Source organism: Typopeltis vanoorti, chromosome 7 (genome assembly GCF_054136105.1).
Source record: "Typopeltis vanoorti isolate ZY-2024b chromosome 7, IOZ_Tvanoo_1.0, whole genome shotgun sequence".
Lineage (NCBI taxonomy): Eukaryota > Metazoa > Arthropoda > Arachnida > Uropygi > Thelyphonidae > Typopeltis > Typopeltis vanoorti.
In genome coordinates, this window is record NC_143555.1 from 118,662,759 (window position 1) to 118,688,569 (window position 25,811).

The window sequence follows — 25,811 nt, forward strand, 5'->3', positions numbered from 1 at the left end:
TTTCTTTAAATAAATGTTAGGGGGGCAGCAATAGAGTAAGTGCATTTCAGGCCATAGGATATTGTGGTCATTATGAATTCAATGTTGTGTTCTCAGATTTCCTATTAAACGATGTAATATTGATCTTGCATTCTTTCTCCACTGGGCATCCAGTTTGTCCAAAGTAAGAAAGGTGACATTCGCACAGAACTTGGTGGAATGCAAGGAAGAGTGAGAGGGGGATTGTTTATTTTTAGAAGATGGGGAACCTTGATGCTAGTTTGTTGACAGGAATAAATGTAGCTAACCAGATTATACTTTTTAAGGATTAGAGATTGGTTCTGAAATGCCAGAAATCTATGAGATAGGAACTCTTTGTACTGTTTCATTGTTGCTTGAGCTTGGATTATAGGAGGAATCAAAAAAATGTTTTATGACCACTCTTTGAAACTAATAAGAATCTAAACATGTTAAAATAAACTGTAACATGTTTAGAGCATATAATGTGAGCATGATGTAATAGAGTTATAATTCCAATCTTCTGAGAAGGATATTGAGCAGATTGTTGTTGAATATAGCATGGATATAGATTGTTTATATTTGATAGAAAGGCAGGTAATATCTTCATTGTGGGGACCAGATTATAAAGACGTCATCTATGTAATGTACCCAAAATGAAGGATGAGAATGTATGGATTTAACAAAATGATTTCTTTCCTGCTCTTGCCAACTTGCAGCTAGAACATGAGAGAGAGAGAGAGAGAGTGGACTCTCCCCATTGTGGTCCCTTCGACTTGTCTAGATTCTGTTCTAACAAAGAAAATAGCCTGAGAGAATAACAAATTCAAATTATTTGACTGTATCCAACAGAAAGGCTTGCAAGATCAGATGAAGGGAATCTTCCAAAAGCACATTAGTGAATAGGGATTCAATATTGAAGTTGCCCATTAAGTCATTGGAGGATTGAAGGAAAAGATTTTAATTTTATCCAGAAAAGTGGAAGAATTTATTATGAAAGAATGGGAGTTTCCAGTTTTAGCCTGTACTAAACATCTGTAATATGAAGGGAGGTCTGGAAAATTCTGATAAATTAAAACAAAAATGATATTAAGGCAACTGATATGACCACAAGAAAGAACATAAGTTACCTTCATGACTCTGCTACTAGTGTGTTCTTTCTTGTGGTTATATCAGTTGCTTTAATATCATTTTTGTGTAGGTGTTTATCAGACCTTTCTAGACCCTTCCCCCTTCATATGTAAGAATCTATACAATAGGATGAAAAGAAATAGCTTTCCTTGTAGAATTTTTGGAAACCCATAGAAGCATGCACTTCTATGCCCATGCATCAACTGGAATCAAAATCCGAAACCTGTCATGAAGAAAACCAAATTGGTTTCAGAAAAGAATGAGGAAAGTGGGACGCAATTCTGGCCATAAGACATCTCGGTAAGCGTATGATAGAACAAGGAAGACACCTGTAGATAGTCTTTATAGACTATGAAAAGACATTTGACATCATGGCATAAACTCTTCCCATTGTTGAGAGAGAGATTGGAGTAGAAGAACAAGTAATAAAGTTGATCTGGCAACTTTTGTATAAACATCAAACTGCAGTAGTGTCTCCTCATGTGGGTTGATCAGAACCAGCTAAAATTGAGAGAGGTGTAAGACGAGGATACCTACTGTCCCCAATCCTTTTTAACATTGTTGCAGCCAAAATGATGAGGGAAGCTTTAAACAACGAGTATGGAATTGTGATCAATGGCAAAAGAGTAAATGTTATTAAATTTGCAGATGACCAAGCAGAATAAAAGAGGTGGGAAAACTTTTTCCACCTCTTTTATTCTGCTATAATTGCCTTCTATACTCACCTATAATGCCCTAAGGGACACTCCTAAACAAAAACAGGCTATAATAGCTGTAATTATAATAATATACTTTTATTTTCTCTTTTTACAGTTACACTGAAAATGGCAGACAAATTTAACTAAAAAACTCTCTACAATTCAAAAAACACTTTATTTTTTTTGTTATTAATGATTATAATAAATGTTATAATTATATATATATAATCTGCATGCATGTGCATGTTCTGTATTACATTTGACACTTTTAGGACACAGAGATTCCGTTGTTAGTGTGGATTTCAATCATGACTCTTCTCTTGTGGCTACTGGAGATATGAGTGGTATGATTAAGGTGTGGAACATAGCCACACAAGAAGAAATATGGCAGTTTGAAACTTCTGACTTGACAGTAAGCTATATTAATTATTTAACATTGGATTTAATAACTAAGATTTGTTATTCAGTGTGTGTAAATTTCTAAAGTGTATTTCTCTCTTAATAAGAATATAAAACAATTTCATTTGGTGATTTACTCAAGTTATTTAACTTCCATGTTTACTTATTTAAAATAATTCTTATTTCATAATAAGAATTATTAATAGGATGGGCTGGCAATTTGGGATTTAGCCGACCAAATTGTATTCTTATTGGTTAAACCAAAATAAAAAATGACGGTACAACATGACAAAATTAAATGCAGGCTGGGGCATTGCCTGGTTAAACAAGGCCCCCGTTGTTTTCGCCAGCGAACCAGGACGAACAGCGAAAAGTCAGCTACTGGAACAAATCTGAAAACACACTCCAACTCAGCATCACCAGAGTTAAAGATCAGTACTATCAACATAAGAAGCCTGAATGGCAAAGAAATGGAGCTAGCTGAGGAATTAGATAAGTACCAGATCGACATAATAGGGGTGACTGAAACAAACAAGACAAAAACTGGTGAGATCTTTCTGAGCAATAAATACAAAATGTTATATTCATGCAATGACAATCAAGGAAAAGAAGGAGTAGCCATAGTATTCAACACAAAATACGAGGCTAATCTTCTTGAATGGCAGGCAGTCTCAAGTACAGTAATGTGGGCAAATATGAGAATTGGGAACTGGACAATGAGACTTATTTGTGCCTATGGTCCCACACAAGGTTCTACTAAGGTAAAAGTGGAGGAATTTTTTGATGCTTTAGAAAAAGCAACTGACACAATGAAAAAGGAAAAGTTAGTCCTTGTTGGGGATCTAAATAGCAGAGTAGGAAATGATTATGAGACATACAAAAACATTTTGGGAAAATTTGGAGAAAAGAGCAAAGCTAATAATAATGGCAAATATCTGTTTGATTTCTGCTCAGGACATGGACTGGTTATTACTAACACCATGTTCCAACATAAAAATGTGCACAAATTCACATGGAGAGAAGAGGCAAGGAATAAGAAAAGTCTCATTGACTATGTTATTGTTGATAGTGATGTTTTTTCCCTGGTGCAGGACACCAGAGTGTACAGAGGATTTGAAATTGGAAGTGATCACTATTTAGTCTTGAGCTGGATAAAACTGAATTTCATATTGAAAAGAATAACATGTAAGAAAGTTTTAAAGTGAATAAAAGTTGATCAGCTCTCATATGTGAACTGTAGACTAAAATGCACAAAGATTATTGAAGAAAAAATGAAAGAGTTTGAGAACAGGAATCAAACCTTGGCGATTCAGTGGCAAGCCTTGAAGAAAGCCCTGATTGACTCAGCTAGAGAGGCATGTGGTGAAGTTGTCTGCAAGGATAGAAAAATTAAAACTTCATGGTGGACACAGGAAGTTAAAGAGGCAGTGAAGGAAAAAAAGAAAGCATATCAAAAGTTCCTGGCTAATAAGTCCGCTTGTGCTCTTAGAGAATACAGAGACAAATGCAAGAATGCTAAACAGTGTGTAAAACTAGCATGGGAGGACTTTGGCAAGAATATAGAAAATAAATATCAAGAAGGTGGCAAAATATTCTGGAGGTTGTTGAAGAAGCTTAGGAATGGAGGAAAGAGTGCTGTAAAAGGAGTTAGAGATGATGACTGTTACATGAAAACAGAAGTAAAAGATATCCTTGAAGTATGGAGTAATTACTTTGAAAAACTGCTAAATGAAACACTGACCAGGCATGCAGTCAGGAATTCATATCCATACTTGAAATAGAAAAAGCCATCAAAGGCTTAAAATGTGGAAAGGCAGCAGGAGTAGATGATATTCGACCAGAAATGCTGCAGTATGGTGGTATAAAAGTCTTACAGTAGCTACACTGCATAGTTCAGAAAGTCTGGTCAGAGGGATGAATTCCTGATGATTGGAGTAGAGCTCTCATAGTACCCATATATAAAAAGGAAAATAAAACTGAATGTGAGATTTACAGAGGTATTTCCCTACTAAGTGTTCCTAGCAAGATCTATGCAAGTATACTTGAGAAACGATTGAGAAGAATTGTTGAAGAAAAGCTTGGTGAAGAACAAGCTGGATTCAGGCCAAATAGAGGCTGTCAGGATCAGATCTTCACTTTACGACAAATAATGGAGAAAGCATATGAATATAACAAAGATCTGTATTTAAGTTTTGCCGATTTGGAAAAGGCATATGACAAGGTGCCAAGAGAGAAGCTATTCAATACGCTACAGTTATATGGTGTCAATGGGGCATTATATCAAGCAATACTTAATCTTTATTTGAGTTGTAAGTCAGCAGTTAGAATTGAATGAAGTACAGGAAGATGGTTTAATGTTAAATCTAGTGTGAGACAAGGATGTACATCATCCCCTCTGTTATTCATTATTTATGTGGATCACATTATGAAAGAAAGTGGTATTAAACATGATATCAAAATTGGAGATGTTAATGTCAGCTCTTTGCTTTATGCAGATGATATTATACTTCTAAATAAATCCACTACAAGTCTGCAAGATTCTCTGACTAAATTGAATAACTGTTGTTATAGATATGGTATGAAGGTCAGCAATAAAAAGTCAAAGACAATGAAAATAGGCAGAATCATTGAAAATGTCAACTGTGTTGTGAATGGAGAACCTGTGGAACAAATAAAACATTTCAGCTACTTAGGCATGATTTTTAGTAAAGATGGTAAATTTAATATAGAAATAGACAACAGAGTCAGCAATGCTGGTATGATGGGAAGTCAGTTGAATAAATTCATATGGAATAAGAGAGAAATTAGTCGGACCACTAAATTAGCTATACAAGACTGTGTTCAAACCAGTTTTAACTTATGGATCTGAGAGTTATGTCAGAAGTAAAACACTTGATCAAAGACTAGAGACCGCAGATATGAGAGTCCTGAGAAAAATTAGAGGCATGAACAGATGGCATCAGTGGCAATATTATATTAAAAACGAGGATATTAGGATAGAACTTGACATTGTCAACATCCAGGAATGCTTTAGCAGAGCTAATCTGTGGTATGGTTACTTAAATAGAATGGGAGAGAAAAAATTAGCAAAACAAGTGTCCTCTGCCAGGTTGGCAGGAAAAACGACCCAGAGGAAACCAAGATATAGGTGGATTGATACGGTACAAAGTGCCTTAGACGATAGAAATTTAAGATCTGATAATGTTAGAGTCTTGACAAGTAACAGACTAATTTGGAGGAAAATTGTAGATAGGAAGTTAGTAATGGTGTAATTTTTTCATGTAGTACTATCGTATCCTGTACACCCCTTGAGGGTACATGGCAGGAATTTGATTATGATGATGATGAGAAATGAAAAAAAAAAGCTATTGTTTTGAAAAAATTTCCCTTTTGTAAAAGTTTTGGTGAAGCAGTGGTTAAAAACCTCTGCTTTGCTTTGCTACCAACAGATTATAGCTGTGAATTCCACTATGGCATGGATATTAGAGGAAGCTCTTTCCAGTTGGAAAATTAATGTAAGTTGTAATTAGAATAAACTGAGTGGTAGTGATGTTCATTACCAGATCTAATTCAACTTTCTGTTAGAAATTTAAAATAGCTATAAATGATATTTGGACTTCATGTAGTATTTCTGTCTTAACAATCCCTAGGGTTAATTGTAGCCCTATCATATTGAATTTTGGTCTTTCATTGGTAAGCTATAGTACAAATTTGGAAAAACTCTCCAGTTTTTTTTTTCCTTTTTAACTCAGGAAGATTGCCTATTCATTATGTAAAACAACAACAAAAATAAAACCTTTTTGAATATATGTCATACAAATGTAATGCACAAAATTGGTAAAATAACTTTTAATTCTGTTTTTCACTACTCTAATCAAACAACTTAAACTTCCATCTTTTCCCATTCAATTTTTTTTTTTTCTGTGAGATGCATTTGAAAGTTCACATTGTTTCCATGACTGCTTTTAATTGTACTCATAACAAGTCAAAACCTGACATAGCAGTTCTGTGTATGAGGACAAGTGATAGAGAGAAAGGAGTAAATTATACTTGACAAGAAATTATATTCTTTTAATCCTTCATACAAATGTAAACAAACAAAATTTGCACATGAAAGTATCTTCACAACTAGGCTACTGTGTGACTTTGCATCAGTTGTTGCCTCATATCCCATAATCACCCCCCCCCCCCGAACATTTATATATCTGTGCATTATGGGAAGGGGTCACTAACCAGACTGGTTTCGATCCATCATTTGATTATGTTTGATAATGAGAGGTAGATTCAGTAAGTATGAATCAATGCAGAAGTCAAGAAAGAATCTGTTGATGTGCTCTTAAATAGCTTGAGGTCATTTTCCCTAGGGGAAATGTTATGGGAAAGGCTGTCTCAAAGAACAGACATAGATAGAAGAGGTGGATAGGAAGTTAGTTCAATATGTTTGCAGCTGAACCTACATGTGAATATTGAACAGTAGCTGCTTGTGTCTACATATTTCAAAGAAAATGAAGGAATGGTGATGGTGATCACGTCACAAGAACACTATCCATGAATATACTTATAAGAAACATAATGTAGAAACAAGACATCTGTGAACGTGATTGGAGGAAGTTTGGGAAGGGTCATCTGTTTAGCAGACTGTTCTTTTCTGGTAGAAACAAGCATTCTTAGTTTTGGTATACCATCCCAAATGTGAGAACAGTACTATATGGATAAATGGATTTCTATAGAAGTTATGCAGATAAGAATCAATGTCTAGAATGAAAGCATAGACACTAAATTTTTTGGAAGCTGAGGAGACTGTGGATGTGATGTACATCCAGGAAAGACTTATACATCTATTCTTTCCTGCTATAAACACATCACATCCGTGGGCTCTTCCATCCATCCATCCATCCATCTATCTATTCATTGGACATATCAGATGCCAAGTGGTCATTCATTTGCTGGGTGATGTGCCACATCAGTCCTTGCCAGATGGGCCTGTTGTATGTTTTTCTGGAGGCTTCATCTCTCTGAAGGTAAGTCACTCCAGACACCACCCATCCATCCATCTCATTAACGGTCTACTCCTTCCTCTTTTTCCAGGACTTTACCTTCTATTACTGTTTTAAGAAGTCCCTCCATCCTGTCCAAAGTATTTAAACTTTCTTCTTTCAGTATCCTTAAGGAGCCTTAAAGTTCTACTGATCTTTTCTGAAACCCATCCATTGGTCTACCTTTCAGTATAGGATATCCTCAACAGGCTTCTGTAACACATCTGTTAATCTAGTCTGAATGTTATTAAAGGAAAGATAAGGGGAAGTGAAATGAAATGTTATTTTACAAAAGATAAGACAAGACTTTTAGTATCATTGAAATTCACTAGATTAATCTCACTCACTCACTGAAAAATGATAAGAAACAATGTCTTAGCAATTTAAACAGATCACTATTTAAGATTGATTATGGAAGACTGAAATTGGGAATCATTTGAACATTGCAAGGTTTGTTGGATGACGAAAAAAGGAGTGTATTGCCATCAGCAAAATTATGAAACAGTCATTAATGTATAAAAAAGGAAGAGTGTGGCAGAAGCACAGATCCCAGTAATATCCTAGCATTTATAGAGAAATCTCATGTGAAGAAATCATCTACCATGACACAGTGAATGACTAAGATAAAACTGACAGCTCATCTTGTTTATATTTATTATTTAACTAAAACTTAATTAAATAATAAATTTAATTAAGTTTTGATTAAATTTAATTGAAATAAATTTTATCCTCCTTCATAAACAATAAAATTAAGTTAGTAATTTAAGGGATAATAATTAGTTAATTAAATATGCAATTGTAATTTTGTGTAGATGTATTCTAATGGAAACTCATTTGCAAAAGAGTGGACACATAAGTTTCTCAAAATTTTTCCTTTTGTCATGTATTCATAGGTGGGTAAGATATTGTCTAGGAATTTTTTGTGGAACAAGGGAGATGGAATCCATATCAGTGTTAGTAATAACTAATCCATGTTCTGAACAGAAATCCATCAGCCATTTACCATTATTATTCATTTTCTGCTTTTCTAAAAATTTTCTCAAAACATTTCTATGTTTGGTAATCATTTCCTACTCTGCTGTTTAGATCTCTAACAAGGACCAACTTTTCCTTTTTCATTGTGCCAGCTGCCTTCTCTAATGCCTCAAAAAATTCCTCTATTTCTTCCTTGGTAGAATCCTCTGTGGGACCATAAGTACAAATAAGTCTCATTGTCTACTTCCTCATTCTACAGCTTAGGCCTTTTCCAATCGAAGTGCGCAACATACCATTATTCTTCCAGTTGTACTATGGAAGTGCTATGAAAAATTAAAAATTTGAAATTGACTCAATTTCAAACACAACTACTACTAGTTCTAAACTCTGTTTTGTCTAAAGTACAATATATTTTTAAGATGTTGTTCTCTCCATGGTACTGTATTCATCTGACGAAGTTTGCATTTCCAATGAAACTAGTAGTGAAACCTTATTAAATCTATTTTATTTTTTTCTTGGTGTTTAAGTCAGTTAATAATTAAAAATGTCATTTAACTGAGTCAATTACTCTGTAAATAAATAAATATATATATATATATATACACACACACACACATATATGAAAAAAAGTATAACAGTCTGGAAGCAGCATAACCCATTTGGTATACAAATAAACCCACAAATGAAGGTAGATACTCTATTATTTATAGATGATTAAATTGTATTAGCTGCATCAGAAGATGATCAGCAGAGATCAGTAAAATCATTGAATAAAATTTCAGAACAATATAATATGAGAATATCAAAAGTAAAGAAAAAAATAATAGCTTTCAAAGGAGAAAACCCAATAAAGAAATAAAATAGTCATAGATAATAAAATATTAAAACAAGTAAATAACTTTAAAAATGCCTGGGATATGATTTATATGAAGATGAAAAAGATACTGAACATCAAATTTTGTTAAAGTAAATGGAATAATAAATAATATATTTCAGCTATCATTCGTACAAAAACACACACCAGAATCAGACTGTATAACATTCTTTCTAAACCAGCGTAATTATATGGAAGTGAAACATGGACCATAAAAAAAGAAGACTGAAAAACTGATTCAAACAGCAGAAATAAAATTTTTCAGAAAAGCAGCTGGGTATACCAAGTGGGACTATAAAACAGGAAACAAATGAAGAAATTTTACAATCCCTGAATATAAAACCAATAAACCACTATACAGAGTGATTCAGAACTCTTGGGCTAAACAAACACTTTTCATCATACAATGCATGGTCCGAACTCAAGCGATGACACGCTAGAGGGTGCTTTCCAGTGAACACTTATAAGTGCTGGTTTTTGCAGTTGTCGTTATTTCTACCGTGGAGTGCAAAAATGATGGATTCTTTCACAAATCAGGAGAAGGCTGACATGCATTTCATTTATGGAGCTGCAGACAGGAATGCGAGGGAAGCCCAAAGACTGTACCGAGAGCACTTTCTGACCAGACGCGTGCCTGGTCTTAAAACCTTTCAGTGATTGCACAGGTATCTGTGTGAAATGGGCTCTTTTGGCAGCAGCATGCAGGATACAGGGCGTGCAAGGAGTGTGAGGACACCACGTGTTACAGAGGAAATTCTAAGTAGGGTTGCAGATCGTCCCGAATGTAGCACGCGAGAAAATTACCCACGCAATGTGTGCCCCAATAGATGGTGTGGCCAGTTCTACGAGATGAACAATTACAACCCTACCATGTACAGAGGGTGCACACCTTGACACCTGCCGATCACCAGCCTCGTTTGGATTTTGCACAATGGTTCCTGCAGCAGACTGCAGTGCAGCCAGACTTTGATGCACGTCTTATTCACTGACGAATGCACCTTTACACGTGAGGGCATTTTTAATACCCACAATTATCATGTGTGGGCGAGCAGAAATCCGCACGCCACATATCCATATTCGTACCAGAGTGGCGTTTCTCCATAAATGTTTGGGCTGGAATCCCACATGACCATTTGATTGGCCCATACCTTTTGCCAACACGACTGAATGGGAGAACATACCTCGTATTTTTACAAGAGGTCTTGCAAGAATTACTGAACCCTGTTCCAGCAAACATTCGAACACGTATGTGGTTCCAACACGATGGAGCGCCACCCCATTTCAGCATTGATGTGAGGAATGCCTTGGGTGCAACATTTCCAGGACGATGGATTGGTCGGGTGGTCCCATCACTTGGCCGCTACGATCAACTGATCTCTCATGTCTGGGCTTTTTCCTATGGGGCCATAAGAAAAGCCTGATCTATGATAGCCCCATCAATTCCATGAGGACTTTATTGACTTTATCTCTAGTATTGCCGCTGTGCTATACGAGAAATGCCTGGTGTTTACGCCAATGTACGCCAATCAATACGTCAAAGGTGTGAAGCCTGCATTAATGTTGGCGGTCGCTCTTTTGAGCAGTTTCTGTAATTTGTTCAATAAAAGTCTTTAATTTATGTTCTGTAATTTCTGCAATTGTTTCCAATCTCCTCTGTCATTCTTGTGTTTCTTCATTTCCTGACACAGTAGTTGCTAACCCTTAGCGCTTCACCGCTTGAGTTCGGACCATGCATTGAATGATGAAAAGTGCTTGTTTAGGTGTGTTCTATCACCTTTAAAGTTTGGCCCAAGAGTTTTGAATCACCTGTATAAGGAAATATAAACAAAAATCATCAGAATATCTAAATTGAATGGACAGTAGCAGACTGCTATAAATACTATGTGGATATGAAATAAATGGAAAAAGAAGGATTGGAAGATCAAGAAAGTGATGGCATCAGACCAGAATAGGCCACTTGCCCTAAAATTCATGACAAGAAGAACACTTTATTGTCAGAATGGTTTCATTGTTCAGCTCAAAATTGGTCAGCGTGCATCACATGATGTATGTTTATTGGCTCAGTAGTATTGACACACACATCACAAATTTTCAAAAATATTTAACTTGGTGCTATCCTTTCATTTTTAATGTGATGAATCAAATCTCTACTCCATTTGCATATTTTTAAAACACTTACTTTGGAACTGCTGACTTAAATGTATGAATGAGATGGTGTGTGATCCTGTTGAGTTGAGAATTAGTTACTTGTCACAAAGTAATCTTATTTTATAGTATTTGATATTTTAATTAATTTATAGCAAGCATGCTATATCTTCCTTATTTAATTTTAGTTCTTGAAGTGGCATGGACATACAAATGTTCTATTGGCTGGAACAGATGATGGAGAAGCTTGGTTATGGGAAATTCCTGGCGAAAAATGTAAAACATTTCAAACTTTTGGTCATTCTTGTTGTTGTGGAATGTTTCTGCCTGATGGTGAGTTTCATAAAATGACAATTATTAATTTGTTATTATTATAAAATCCCCTTTTAGTCAAAATTCTAGTTGTACATTAAACTTGGTTTGTTTGTTTTTTGTGTGAATTCATTTCACATTAATGTGCTCAATAAGTTACTTTTTTTATTGCATAGAAGCACACAAATCTGAAATAATTTTAAGTCAGGTAAAGTGTTTTATTTTAAATGTACACATTGTTAGCAATAAAATATTTTGAAGTGGAGGTTTGTGCAATTATTTACTTGTAAATTGTATTAATTTTTGCATTAGTTTTTTAAAACAGATGCATAGGAATGATTGATGTAGAGATTTATAAGTGTCAACACAGAAATGTGATTTTGCATGCTGAAATCCAATTATTAGATAAGTAACAGTTGCACAACCTTTTAAAAAATAAATGATTTTGTGTTTTGGGGATCACTGATAATGAAATATTCACTTGCAGGAAGAGATTTTTTACACATCAGGTTTCAAAATTGGTACATTTTTTGTTTTTTTTTTGTTTTTTCATTAGTTATTTCTGTCTAACTCACTATAGCAAATTCACACCCACCGTTCCAAACAACTAACAAGAATTTCTGAACCATGTCAGAAATTACCATCAGAAATCAAAGCTTCTAGTAGTATTGGGTGTGTTTCACATTTGTTATAATTTGTAAAATGATTTAACTAAATCTAAGTAAAACCCTTTGTTTTATGGAAGAACATTTACAATTTTATTTAATCCTCCTTACTTCACTGGTTAAGTGAGACTAATTACAATCAAAACAGGCAGATTCCATGTACAGTAATACCTTGCATAGCACATTTAATAGGTGCCAAAAAAAAGTTATGTGCTATTGTATCACTTGGTGGCTGCAAGCTCACCAGAAATACTAATTAATGCTCACAGAAAAATTAAAAATAATTAAAATAAAATGGAAAAATAGTAAAAATATTTTACTTAAATATTACTTAAATATAAAGAGCCAACAGGCTTCATTTCGGCGATATAAACATTATTTAAATTAAGGGGATATTAGTTCCCACATTGTTTTAAAACCGAATAAGAAACTCAAAGATTGTAATCAGAGAGTTTCATGCTGAATATAGTATAAAAAATTATAAAAGTATCGGCGAATACTAGTGTGAGCTAATGCAAGTAGTCCTAGAACGTAGTATAAACATGGGCAACTCGTTGCAAAGGTAGGTAAAGTTCTGATCGCCATTCTTGTATCACTTTTAATGTTGATGAAACAAACCTATTTCATCAACATTAAAAATCTGTTCATCTTTTTCAATCACTTCACTTACTTTTTATTTGTTGTTTCTACACAAGTTTGTTGTTTATAGTTATGCTACAGGTATCTTTAAAGATTAGACATATTATCCTTCACGAGTAAAGAATTTTTACATTATGGTATTTTCCATAATGTAAAAACACATTTCCTAGGAAATGTATGCTGTTATTACATTATGAAGGGAGGTCACTGCCCAGACCGGTTTCAGCCTTTTTTGAGGCTTCATCAGTGAGTAGCTAGACTACTCGTATAGCAGAGTATATAAGTTATTTTCGCTATACCCTTTGGTATTAATTTGCTATTCACCGATACTTTTATAGTTTTATATACTATATTCAGCATAAAACTCTCTGATTGCAATCTTTGAGTTTCTTATTCGGTTTTAAAACAATGTGGGAGGGGTGCTTAAGGGTCAAAGCTGTATAACTGAGAGGAGACCTCCACATAGCCTTTAAAGGAATGCGGAGAACCGACCAGGGCTTCTGACCTAATGTCCAATCCTCACCTTCTCGTGGTGCACCCTGTTGGGTATCTACTTTGATACTGAACGAACGAGGATGGGCTGGCAATTTGGGATTTAGCCGACCAAATTGTATTCTTATTGGTTAAACCAAAATAAAAAATGATGGTACAACATGACAAAATTTCATGCCGGCTGGGGTGTCGCCTGGTTAAACAAGGCCCCCGTTGTTTTCGTCAGGGAACCAGGGCTAACAGCGAAAAGTCAGCTACTGGAACAAATCTGAAAACAAACCCCAACTCAACATCACCAGAGTTAAAGATCGGTACTATCAATGTAAGAAGCCTGAATGGCAAAGAAATGGAGCTAGCTGAGGAATTAGATAAGTACCAGATCGACATAATAGGGGTGACTGAAACAAAAAAGACAAAAACTGGTGAGATCTTTCTGAGCAATAAATACAAAATGTTATATTCAGGCAATGACATTCAAGGAAAAGAAGGAGTAGCCATAGTATTCAACACAAAATACGAGGCTAATCTTCTTGAATGGCAGTCAGTCTCAAGTAGAGTAATGTGGGCAAATATGAGAATGGGGAACTGGACAATGAGACTTATTTGTGCCTATGGTCCCACATAAGGTTCTACTAAGGTAGAAGTGGAGGAATATTTTGACGCTTTATAAAAAGCAACTGACACAATGAAAAAGGAAAAGTTGGTCCTTGTTGGGGATCTAAATAGTAGAGTAGGAAATGATTGTGAGACATACAAAAATATTTTGGGAAAATTTGGAGAAAAGAGCAAAGCTAATAATAATGGCAAACATCTGTTGGATTTCTGCTCAGGACATGGACTGGTTATTACTAACACCATGTTCCAACATAAAAATGTGCACAAATTCACACGGAGAGAAGAAGCTAGGAATAAGAAAAGTCTCATTCACTATGTTATTGTTGATAGTGATGTTTTCTCCCTGGTGCAGGACACCAGAGTGTACAGAGGATTTGAAATTGGAAGTGATCACTATTTAGTCTTGAGCAGGATAAAATTGAATTTCATATTGAAAAGAATAACATGTAAGAAAGTTTTAAAGCGAATAAAAGTTGAGCAGCTCTCAGATGTGAACTGTAGACAAAAATACAGAAATATTATTGAAAAGAAAATGAAAGAGTTTGAGAACAGGAATCAAACCTTGGAGATTCAGTGGCAAACTCTGAAGGAAACATTGATTGATTCTGCCAGAGAGGCATGTGGTGAGGTTGTGTGCAAGGATAAAAAAATCAGAACTCCCTGGTGGACACAGGAAGTTAAAGAGGCAGTGAAGGAAAAGAAGAAAGCATATCAAAAGTTCCTGGCAAATAAGTCAGGCTTTTACTCTTACAGAATACAGAGACAAATGTAAGAAAGCTAAACAGTGTGTAAAACTAGCTAAACAAAAGTCATGGGAGAACTTTGGCAAGAATATAGAAAATAAATATCAAGAAGGTGGCAAAATATTCTGGAGGTTGTTGAAGAAGCTTAGGAATGGAGGAAAGAGTGCTGTAAAAGGAATTAGAGATGATAAAGGTGAAATGAAAACAGGAGAAAAAGATATCCTTGAAGCATGGAGTAATTACTTTGAAAAACTGCTAAATGAAACAAGCAGTGATGACAACACAGTGATAAAAAACACTGACCAGGCATGCAGTCAGGAATACATATCTATACTTGAAGTAGAAAAAGCCATCAAAGGCTTGAAATGGAAAGGCAGCAGGAGTAGATGATATTCGACCAGAAATGCTGAAGTATGGTGGTATAAGAGTCTTACAGTGGCTGCACTGCATAGTTCAGAAAGCCTGGACAGAGGGACGAATTCCCGATGATTGGAGTAGAGCTCTCATAGTACCCATATATAAAAAAGGGAAATAAAACTGAATGTGAGAATTACAGAGGTATTTCCCTACTGAGTGTTCCTGGCAAGATCTATGCAAGTATACTTGAGAAACGGTTGAGAAGAATTGTGGAAGAAAAGCTTGGTGAAGAACAAGCTGGATTCAGGCCAAATAGAGGCTGTCAGGATCAGATCTTCACTTTACGACAAATAGTCGAGAAAGCATGGGAATATAACAAAGATCTGTATTTAAGTTTTGTCGATTTAGAAAAGGCATATGACAAGGTGCCAAGAGAGAAGCTATTCAATACGCTGCAGTTATATGGTGTCAATGGGGCATTATATCAAGCAATACTTAGTCTGTATTTGAGTTGTGAGTCAGCAGTTAGATTTGAAGGAAGTACAGGAAGATGGTTTAATGTTAAATCTGGTGTGAGACAAGGATGTACATTATCCCCTCTGTTATTCATTATCTATATGGATCACATTATGAAGGAATGTGGTATTAAACCTGATATCAAAATTGGAGATGTTAATGTCAGCTCTTTGCTTTATGCGGATGATGTTATACTTCTAAATAAATCCGCTACAAGTCTGCAAGATTCTCCGACTAAATTGAATAGCTGTTGTAATAGATATGGTATGAAGGTCAGCAATAAAAAGACAAAGACAATGAAAATAGGCAGAATCATTGAAAATGTCAACTGTGTTGTGAATGGAGAACCTGTGGAACAAGTAAAACATTTCAGCTACTTAGGCACAATTTTTACTGAAGATGGTAAACTAAATATGGAAATAGACAACAGAATCAGCAAAGCTGGTATCGTGGGAAGTCAATTGAATAAATTGATATGGAATAAGAAAGAAATTAGTCGGAACACTAAATTAGCGGTATACAAGACTGTGTTCAAACCAATTTTAACTTATGGATCTGAGAGCTGGGTCAGAAGTAAAACACTTGACCAAAGACTAGAGACCGCAGATATGAGAGTCCTGAGAAAGATTAGAGGTGTGAACAGATGGCATCAATGGCAATATCATATTAAAAATGAGGATATTAGGAAAGAACTTGACATTGTCAGCATCCAGGAATGCGTTAGCAGAGCTAATCTCAGATGGTATGGTCACTTAAATAGAATGGGAGAGGAAAGATTAGCAAAACAAGTGTTTTCTGCCAGGTTGGCAGGAAAATGACCCAGAGGAAGACCAAGATATAGGTGGATTGATATGGTACAAAGTGCCTTAGACGATAGAAATATAAGATCTGATAATGTTGGAGTCTTGACAAGTAACAGACTGATTTGGAGGAAAATTGTAGATAGGAAGTTAGTAATGATGTAATTTTTTCATGTAGTACTGTCATATCCTGTACACCCCTTGAGGGTACATGGCAGGAATTTGATGATGATGATGAACAATGTGGGATCTAATATCCCCTTAATTTAAGTAAAAATATTTATTGTTGATAACTGAACACAAGTTTTTATTTGAAAAATTGTATTAAACAATGTAGTTTATACAGGATTTTTCTTCATTTTCTCTGCGTGCATATCATTGAAAAATAGTATTTTTCAATGATTGCTGAACTTTAATGCTTTGTTCAATGTTGGATTGGTATCGATAAGAAAATCAGAAGTATTATCTAGTTTTCCAATAAATGTTGAACAATCATTTAATCAGAATTCTTTTGTAGACACTTCAGTAACAGTTTCATCTATTTATCTTCTTCATATAAATGTTGTTAATCCATCTCTACTAGAGTTGTCATCTAGGTTATTTGAATGCAAGTCACTGCATTCACACACATTATCAGAATCCAAAGTTTCAAATCTGAGATATTTCCCAATATGTATAATGTCTTCAGAAGCAGTTTTGATTTGCAATTCAAAACTAGAAATCATTCCCACAATGTGGTAAAACATATCACAACACAGCTCTCATATTGCTAGCAGTTACTTCAAGCTATGATTCACCAATGTTTTTAATAGCATTTCTGATATTAAAATGTTTCCAAAAATTCTGTCAAAATAAACCTATTTCATCAACATTAAAAATTTGTTCATCTTTTTCAATCACTTCACTTACTTTTTATTTGTTGTTTTGTACACAAGTTTGTTGTTTATAGTTATGCTACAGGTATCTTTAAAGATTAGACATATTATCCTTCACGAGTAAAGAATTTTCTAAACTAACAGGGAAGTTAGGAATATGGGTTTTACAAGGTAAGCTTCATGTTTGGATTGCTTTTCTCAAAAAATGTTATGATATGAAAGTTATTCTTATGTTTGCTAGATTTAGAGAGCCTATTCAGTTACCTGCAGCTCATGCATTTATATCCACGCAAAATTTTCCTTGATATGGAACAAGCTTTGAGCAGCTAAAAAAAGATTTTATTATTATTATTATTAAGAAAGACCTCCAGGGAGTCAGGGACTTATCGAAGGAGGCCACATACTACACGCACCAGATGTCATACTTATTCTTCAATTCATTCACACTGCTTACACTCACAGCATCCAATGGCAATCCATTCCAATCATGCACAACCCTATGAGAGTAAAATCTAGTCCTCGCTCTCCTTCTTAGCAGCATTCATTCTCAGTGAATACCCTCTTGTCCTTTCCTCACCCTTCATAAATTGAAAAATTCCATCAACTGAAATCCTGCATGATCCTTTCAGAAGTTTGTAAGTCTCAATCATATCATCCCTCTTTCTCCTCTTTGCTAGTGTCTGCATTCTACGAATTCTTAATCTGTCTTCATAATCAGTATTCCACAATTCTGATACCATTTTTAACACTCTCCTTTCCCCCCCCCCCCCCCCCTCTCTCTCTCTCTCTCTCTCTCTCTCTCGTATGTCAGAATCACAACGGAAACCAGGAGACCAGACCTGCACACAACAGTCCAAATGAGTGGAAAAACTTTTATTGGGATTATATTGATCAAGTGTATATAATAAACAACTAAGTTATACCAACTAGTTTCACCAACTAAGTCTGTTGGCATCTTCAGGGTACATAACTGATGTAAGGCACTAAAAAGTAAAAAACTGTTACAAACTAAAATCAACTGATTCCAATTATATTAAACAAAGAACAGAATTTTTAAGGAGGCCACAACAGTTGCCCGCTGTACACAAAACCTTAACAGGAACCAAGGACTAATCTTGCCCGTGATCTGGAAGACCCTTATCAGATCCTTCAACTCGCAAGAACTGAATTATAGTGCCAACTATAGAACGTTCCTAAATAACAAGCGAGATCATCCACGCTCTATGAATGTATTGTATGCGCTCTGTTCTTTGTTTAATATAATTGGAATTGGTTGATTTTAGTTTGTAACAGTTTTTTTACTTTTTAGTGCCTTACATCAGTTATGTACCATGAAGATGCCAACAGACTTAGTTGGTGAAACTAGTTGGTATAACTTAGTTGTTTATTATATACACTTGATCAATATAATCCCAATAAAAGTTTTTCCAGAGCATTTTGGTCAAGAAAATTAAATGTTTTTTAACAAGTCCAAGTGAGTTCTTATCAGGTCCTTGTAATGAGGCAAAATGACATCCTTATCTTTACATGTGAACATTTGTTTCAGCATTGCAATTATCTGTTAACTTGTATTTGCAATCTTTGCTACATGGTCCCTGAACTTCAACTTCCTATCTACTAATACTCCAAGATCTCTAGCCTCATGTGTAATATTCAGTCTGATTTAGATCTTGAAAAAAGGATTTCAGCTACTCTGGACGACGAATTAATGAATATTGTTCTGCGAGTTTCTAAACAGTCTTCAATCTGCTCTTATGGAAGACTGCAAAAATATCAATCGTTATATCATAAGCAAAAATTTACTGCTGACAACACTCCTACTAATAAATGGGTTATGAACATTTTTGGATGCCTGTTGTCTAATGCTGAGACTAGTGTGTTGGCTAAAGGTCATGATTTTGCCTACCTAAATCCATTCTGTATCTTAATTTTTTGCTTAACATTGAATGCAATCTGTCTGTACTTTCAAGTGAAGATGCTAATAAACTGTGCTTTGAAGTTTACTCTTTAGAAGCAAATTACATCCATTTAATTTTTCTACAGCTGAAATTTGTGTGCTGTTTTCATTAAGAAAGAAGAACTATTGATAAGTTACATACCCATTTTGGAAGCATGCCTTGTTTATAGGGTCTCCCAAAAATTCATAAAGAAGGTTGTTCAATAAGACCCATTGTGAATTGTATTGACTCTCTAACCTATAGAATTGCTAAATTTCTTTCGTGTTTATTAACTACCCATATTGGACAATACAGATCATCATAATCATCAAATTCCTGACATGCACTCTCAAGGGGTGTACAGGTTATGATAGTACTACATTAAAAATTTACATCATTACTAACTTCCTATCAACAATTTTCCTCCAAATCAGTCTGTTACTTGTGATCTGATAATGTTGTTACTCCAACATTATCAGATCTTATATTTCTATCATCTGAGGCACTTTGCACCATATTAATCCACCTATATCTTGGTCTTCCTCTGGGTCGTTTTTCCTGCCATCCTGGCAGAGGACACTTGTTTTGCTAATCTTTCCTCACCCATTCTGTTTAAGTGACCATACCACCTGAGATTAGCTCTACTAACGAATTCCTGGATGTTGACAATGTCAAGTTCTTTCCTAATATCCTCGTTTTTAATATGATATTGCCATTGATGCCATCTGTTCACGCATCTAATCTTTCTCAGGACTCTCATATCTGCGGTCTCTAGTCTTTGGTCACGTGTTTTACTTCTGACCCAGCTCTCAGATCCATAAGTTAAAACTGGTTTGAACACTGTCCTGTATACAGCTAATTTAGTGTTCCAACTAATTTCTCTCTTATTCCATATGAATTTATTCAAATGACTTCCTACTATATCAGCTTCGTTGATTCTGCTGTCTATTTCCATATTTAATTTACAAATCGTGCTTAATCTACAAATCGTGCCTAAGTAGCTAAAATGTTTTACTTGTTCCACAGGTTCTCCGTTCACAATGCAGTTGACATTTTCAATGATTCTACCTATTTTCATTGTCTTTGTCTTTTTATTGCTGACCTTCATACCATATCTATTACAACAGTTATTCAATTTAGTGAGTGAATCTTGCAGACCTGTAGCGGATTTATTTAGAAGTCTAATATCGTCCACATAAAGCAAAGAGCTGATATTAACATCTCCGATTCTGTTATCATTTTTAATACCACTTTCCTTCATAATGTGATCCATATAGATAATGAATAAGAGAGGGGATAATATACATCATTGTTTCACACCAGATTTAACATTAAACCATCTTCCTGTACTTCCTTCAATTCTAACTGCTGACTTACAACTAAATAAAGACTAAGTATTGCTTGATATAAATTTCCATTGACACCACATAACTCTAGCGTATTGAATAGCTTCTCACTGGCAACTTGTCATATGCCTTTTCCAGATCGACAAAACTTAAATACAGATCTTTGTTATATTCCCATGATTTCTCAACTATTTGTCGTAAAGTGATGATCTGATCCAGACAACTTCTATTTGGCCTGAATCCAGCTTGTTCTTCACCAAGCTTTTCTTCCACAATTCTTCTCAACCGTTTCTCAAGTATACTTGCATAAATCTTGCCAGGAACACTCAGTAGGGAAATACCTCTGTAATTCTCGCATTCAGTTTTATTTCCCTTTTTATATATGGGTACTATGGGTACAATCATCGGGAATTCATCCCTCTATCCAAGCCTTTTGAACTATGCAGTGTAGCCACTGTAAGACTTTTATACCACCATATTTCAGCATTTCTGATCAAATATCATCTACTCCTGCTGCCTTTCCACATTTCAAGCTTTTGATGGCTTTTCTACTTCAAGTATGGATATGTATTCCTGACTGTATGCCTGTTGAGTGTTTTTTACCATTGTGCTGTCATCACTGCTTGTTTCATTTAGCAATTTTTCTGAAGTAATTACTCCATACTTCAAGGATATCTTTTTCTCCAGTTTTCATGTCACCTTTATCATCTCTAATTCCATATACAGCACCCTTTCCTCCATTTCTGAGCTGCTTTAACGATTTCCAGAATATCTTACCACCTTCTTGATATTTATTTTCTATGTTCTTGCCAAAGTCCTCCCATGACTTTTATTTAGCTAGTTTTACACAGTATTTAGCTTTCTTACATTTGTCTCTGTATTCTCTAAGAGCACAAGCTGACTTATTTGCCAGGAACTTTTGATATGCTTTCCTCTTTTCCTGCACTGCCTTTTTAACTTCCTTTTTACCATGGAGTTCTGATTTTTCTATCCTTGCAGACAACCTGACCACATGCCTCTCTGGCTGAATCGATCAGGGTTTTCTTCAAGGCTTGCCACTGAATCTCCAAGGTTTGGTTCCTGTTCTCAAACGCTTTCATTTTTTCTTCAATCATCTTTGTATATTTTAGTCTACAGTTCACATCTGAGAGCTGCTCAACTTTTATTCGCTTTAAAACTTTCTTACATGTTCTTCTTTTCAATATGAAATTCAGTTTTATCCTGCTCAAGACTAAATAATGATCACTTCCAATTTCAAATCCTCTGTACACTCTGGTGTCCTGCACCAGGGAGAAAACATCACTATCAACAATAACATAGTCAATGAGACTTTTCTTATTCCTTGCCTCTTCTTTCCATATAAATTTGTGCACATTTTTTATGTTGGAACATGGTGTTAGTAATAACCAGTCCATGTCCTGAGCAGAAATCCAATAGGTATTTGCCATTATTATTAGCTTTGTTCTTTTCTCCAAATTTTTCCAAAATATTTTTGTATGGCTGACAATCATTTCCTACTCTGCTATTTAGATCCCCAACAAGGACTAACTTTTCCTTTTCATTGTGTTAATTGCTTTTTCTAAAGCATCAAAATTCCTCCACTTCTACCTTTAGTAGAACCTTCTGTGGGATCATAGGCACAAATAAGTCTCATTATCCAATTCCCTATTCTCATATTTGCCCACATCACTCTACATGAGACTACCTGCCATTCAAGAAGATTAGCCTCGTATTTTATGTTGAATACTATGGCTACTCCTTCTTTTCCTTGATTGTTATTTCCTGAATATTACCTTTTGTATTTATTGCTCAGAAAGATCTCACCAGTTTTTGTCTTTTTTGTTTCAGTCACCCCTATTATGCTGATCTGGTACTTATCTATTTCCTCAGCTAGCTCCATTTCTTTGCCATTCAGGCTTCTTATGTTGATAGTACAAATCTTTAAATCTGGGGATGTTGAGTTGGGATGGGTTTTAGGATTTGTTCCAGTACCTGACCTTTTTGCTGTTTGCCCTGGTTCCCTGGCGAAACTACAGGGGCCTTGTTTAACCAGGTAATGCCTCAGCCAGCATGAAATTCTGTCGTGTTGTACCATTTTTTATTTTGGTTTAAGCCAATAAGAATACAATTTGGTCGGCTAAATACCAAATTGCCAGCCCATCCTCGTTCATCCAGTATCCAGGTAGATACCCAACAGGGTGCACCACGAGAAGGTGAGGATTGGATAGATAGGTCAGAAGCCTGGTGGGTTTTCCGCTTCCTTTAATGGCTGTGTGGAGGTCTCCTCTCAGTTATACAGCTTTGACCCTTAAGCACCCCATTACAGATCATTCATCAAGAATTCCACACATTTTCTCAAATAAATCAAGCATATTCAAATTCAAGAATCGGATATGTTAGTCAGCTTTGACATTGTTTTTCTTTTTACCAACATTCTATTGTCTGACACTATTAGTTTGCTATGTGATGATTTCCCTCTTGACGATGTGAAGATTTTTTAATTTTTTATGCAATCAGGATATTTTATCTGCAAAAACAAGATCGATAGACAGGTTTGAAGGCACTGCCATGGATAGCCCTCTGTCTCCACTTTGGAAAACTATTATTTCGATCTTCAAAGTGAGACTGAGAAAAGCATACTAGATGGGTTCTAAATAACATAGACTGGTTAAATAAAATTGTTATAATTCACAATTTTCCTAATCCTTCAGGATCATTTGTATAAGTCTGAATTACATAAGCTGAATTTACATAAATTGGGGACTCCTGTATTTTGAATGCATTTAGAACAAGGCTGGAAATTCACTAGTCTCTGTTCTGATAACTCACGTATACCTAGTGGGTATGTGGATTTCTGGAACCTTGGTAATATTCATAGGGAGATTATTCTGTTAATTCCTTTACAGAATAATCTCCCTACATATTCATAAAAAGAAATGTAGCCTGACAAAACTTCAGTTATACTATTTATAATCTGAAGTTTTGTCAGGCGCTATATTTGTTTCTATGAATATTTTCATAAAAACTCTTGAACATTTCTTGTCAGTGGGTTATCACTATAAACAAACTCTCATTTGTTTTTTTAACAGCAGAAGAAATTGTTTGATTCCCTCCCCCCATAAATAAAAGTGATTCAAAAGTAAAAATTAGCCATATCATTAACAAAAACTTATGAATTGGCCAGATCAACTGAGATCAAACATGAAATTATAATATATTAAGTGACCATGGTAGAGTACACCCAAACTGACATCTGATATTTGTCTGACTGCTAAGGAAAAACAAAATTTTTCAAGCCCTCTCTGTAGGCAAGAATTGTGTTATATGATAATAATAATTGTACTCTCGTTTTCTTTTCTTTTAGTGTATATAAATTAATTTCTTTCTGTTATATAAATTAAAAAGAAGATAGTAGATAAAAATTTCAATATAAAGAGATAATTTTTGCTTTATATTTATAGAACTAAATTAAGTTTTAAGATCTTATATTAAATTTAGAAATTCTTTAATTATAACAAAAGTACATTAAAAAGATATATTTTCCATAAAAAAAGGTCTTATTTTTATGTTTTCAGAAATCAGGTTATGTTTAAACTTATGCTACTTGCGATCCTATAGTTTGTAATAATTCTTTATAGAAACAAAAGAGATACACATTAATTCTTTAAAAAAATTTTATTTAAGGTACACGAGCTTTTATGGGCTATGATGATGGCAGTGTTCGGCTGTGGGATCTAAAAACAGCATCTGTGATTAATGCCTCCACAGGTAATTGTTATCTATAAATCTAACTGTAGTATATCTGAGTCTTATGTCGAGAGTATCCTAGAATTATTTCTTTTTTTAGTTATTTACCTAGTACATACTAAGGTTAAAGTAATGCAGAAGTCATATTTTCATATATGAGTTGCTAAAAGTTGTCAATATATGAGTTGCCAATTTAATAAACTTATTATTAAATTACTCTGGATTAAAGAAGGATGTTCGAAGTTTTTTCACTTGGTTATACTATAAATTAAAGATACCAAGAAATTATATACTTGGCTTAATCCTTTATCTAAGTGTAAGCAAACAAAGTTTGCGCCTGAAGTATTTTCAGGACTGGGGCAACTCGTATAAAGAAGCTAAGACTTCACATTATTTGCTTTAGTATCCCATAATGCAAAGCACATCTCCTTGCAGACACGTATAATGCTATGCATTATGGGAAGGGTCATTATCCAGACTGGTTTCAACCTTTATTGAGGTCTCTTCAGTGGGAGCCAGGCCCAGAGGTGATACTAAGGTTGAATTAATGCAGAAGTCATATTAAGCCAAGTATATAATTTCTTGGTATCTTTAATTTATAGTATTGAAAAAAAAGTGAAAAAACTTCCAAAATTTTTCTCTAATCTAGAGTAATTTAATAATAAGGTGTAACACCCTTTGGCAACTCGTATATGAAAATATGACTTCTGCATTACTTTAATATTAGTATCACCTCTGAGTTTGGCTCCCACTGAAGAGACCTCAATAAGGTCGAAACTGGTCTGAGTAATGACCCTTTCCATAATGCATAGCATTATACATGCCCGTAAGCAGATGTGCTTTGCATTGTGAGATACTAAGGCAAATGATGTGAAGTCTTGGCTTCTTTATACAAGTTGCTCCAGTCTTGAAAATACTTCAGGTGCGAACAAAGTTTGCTTACACTTGGATAAAGGATTAAGCCTAGTATATAATTTATTGGTATCTTTAATTTAATCATTTTAATTTAATCTTATTATATAATGCAATATTATTATTATTATTATTATTATTATTATTATTATTATTTCGGGTGACTCCAGGAGTCCTTAGACTCATCGAGGGAGGCCCTAAACATCATGTTCACACAGCTGTTCAACATTCTCACAGTATCTATCATACCTTGCCTTGAACTCGCTCACTGTCATAGCACCCACAACAGACTCTGGCAGCTTATTCCACTCATTTACCACTCTAAAAGTAAAGAACCCAGCTCTAACACCCCTTCTAACCACGCTCTTGCCCAGCTTCCATGGGTGTCCCCTAGTTCTCCCACCACCAGTCCTGATCTCAAAAATATCATCTGAATTAATCCTATAGAATCCTTTTAGCAATTTGAATGTCTCAATCATATCTCCCCTTTTTCGCCTATCAACTAGTTTCTGCAACCCACAAATCTTCAACCTGCTCTCATATGGTTCATTCCATAGACCTGCTATCATCTTAGTCACTTGCCTCTGGATCCTCTCAACC

General features: G+C 34.9%; 1 protein-coding gene across 1 annotated transcript in view; it reads left to right on the forward strand.

Annotated features, from left to right (window-relative positions):
• Positions 1-25,811, forward strand: part of LOC150104996 (angio-associated migratory cell protein) — a 151,834-nt gene that overhangs the window by 51,303 nt on the left and 74,720 nt on the right. Inside the window, exons 5-7 of the mRNA XM_090396092.1 lie at positions 2,099-2,238; positions 11,444-11,588; positions 24,237-24,320. Coding sequence (XP_090252218.1) covers positions 2,099-2,238; positions 11,444-11,588; positions 24,237-24,320 — 369 coding nt within the window. The remainder of the gene's footprint in view (positions 1-2,098; positions 2,239-11,443; positions 11,589-24,236; positions 24,321-25,811) is intronic.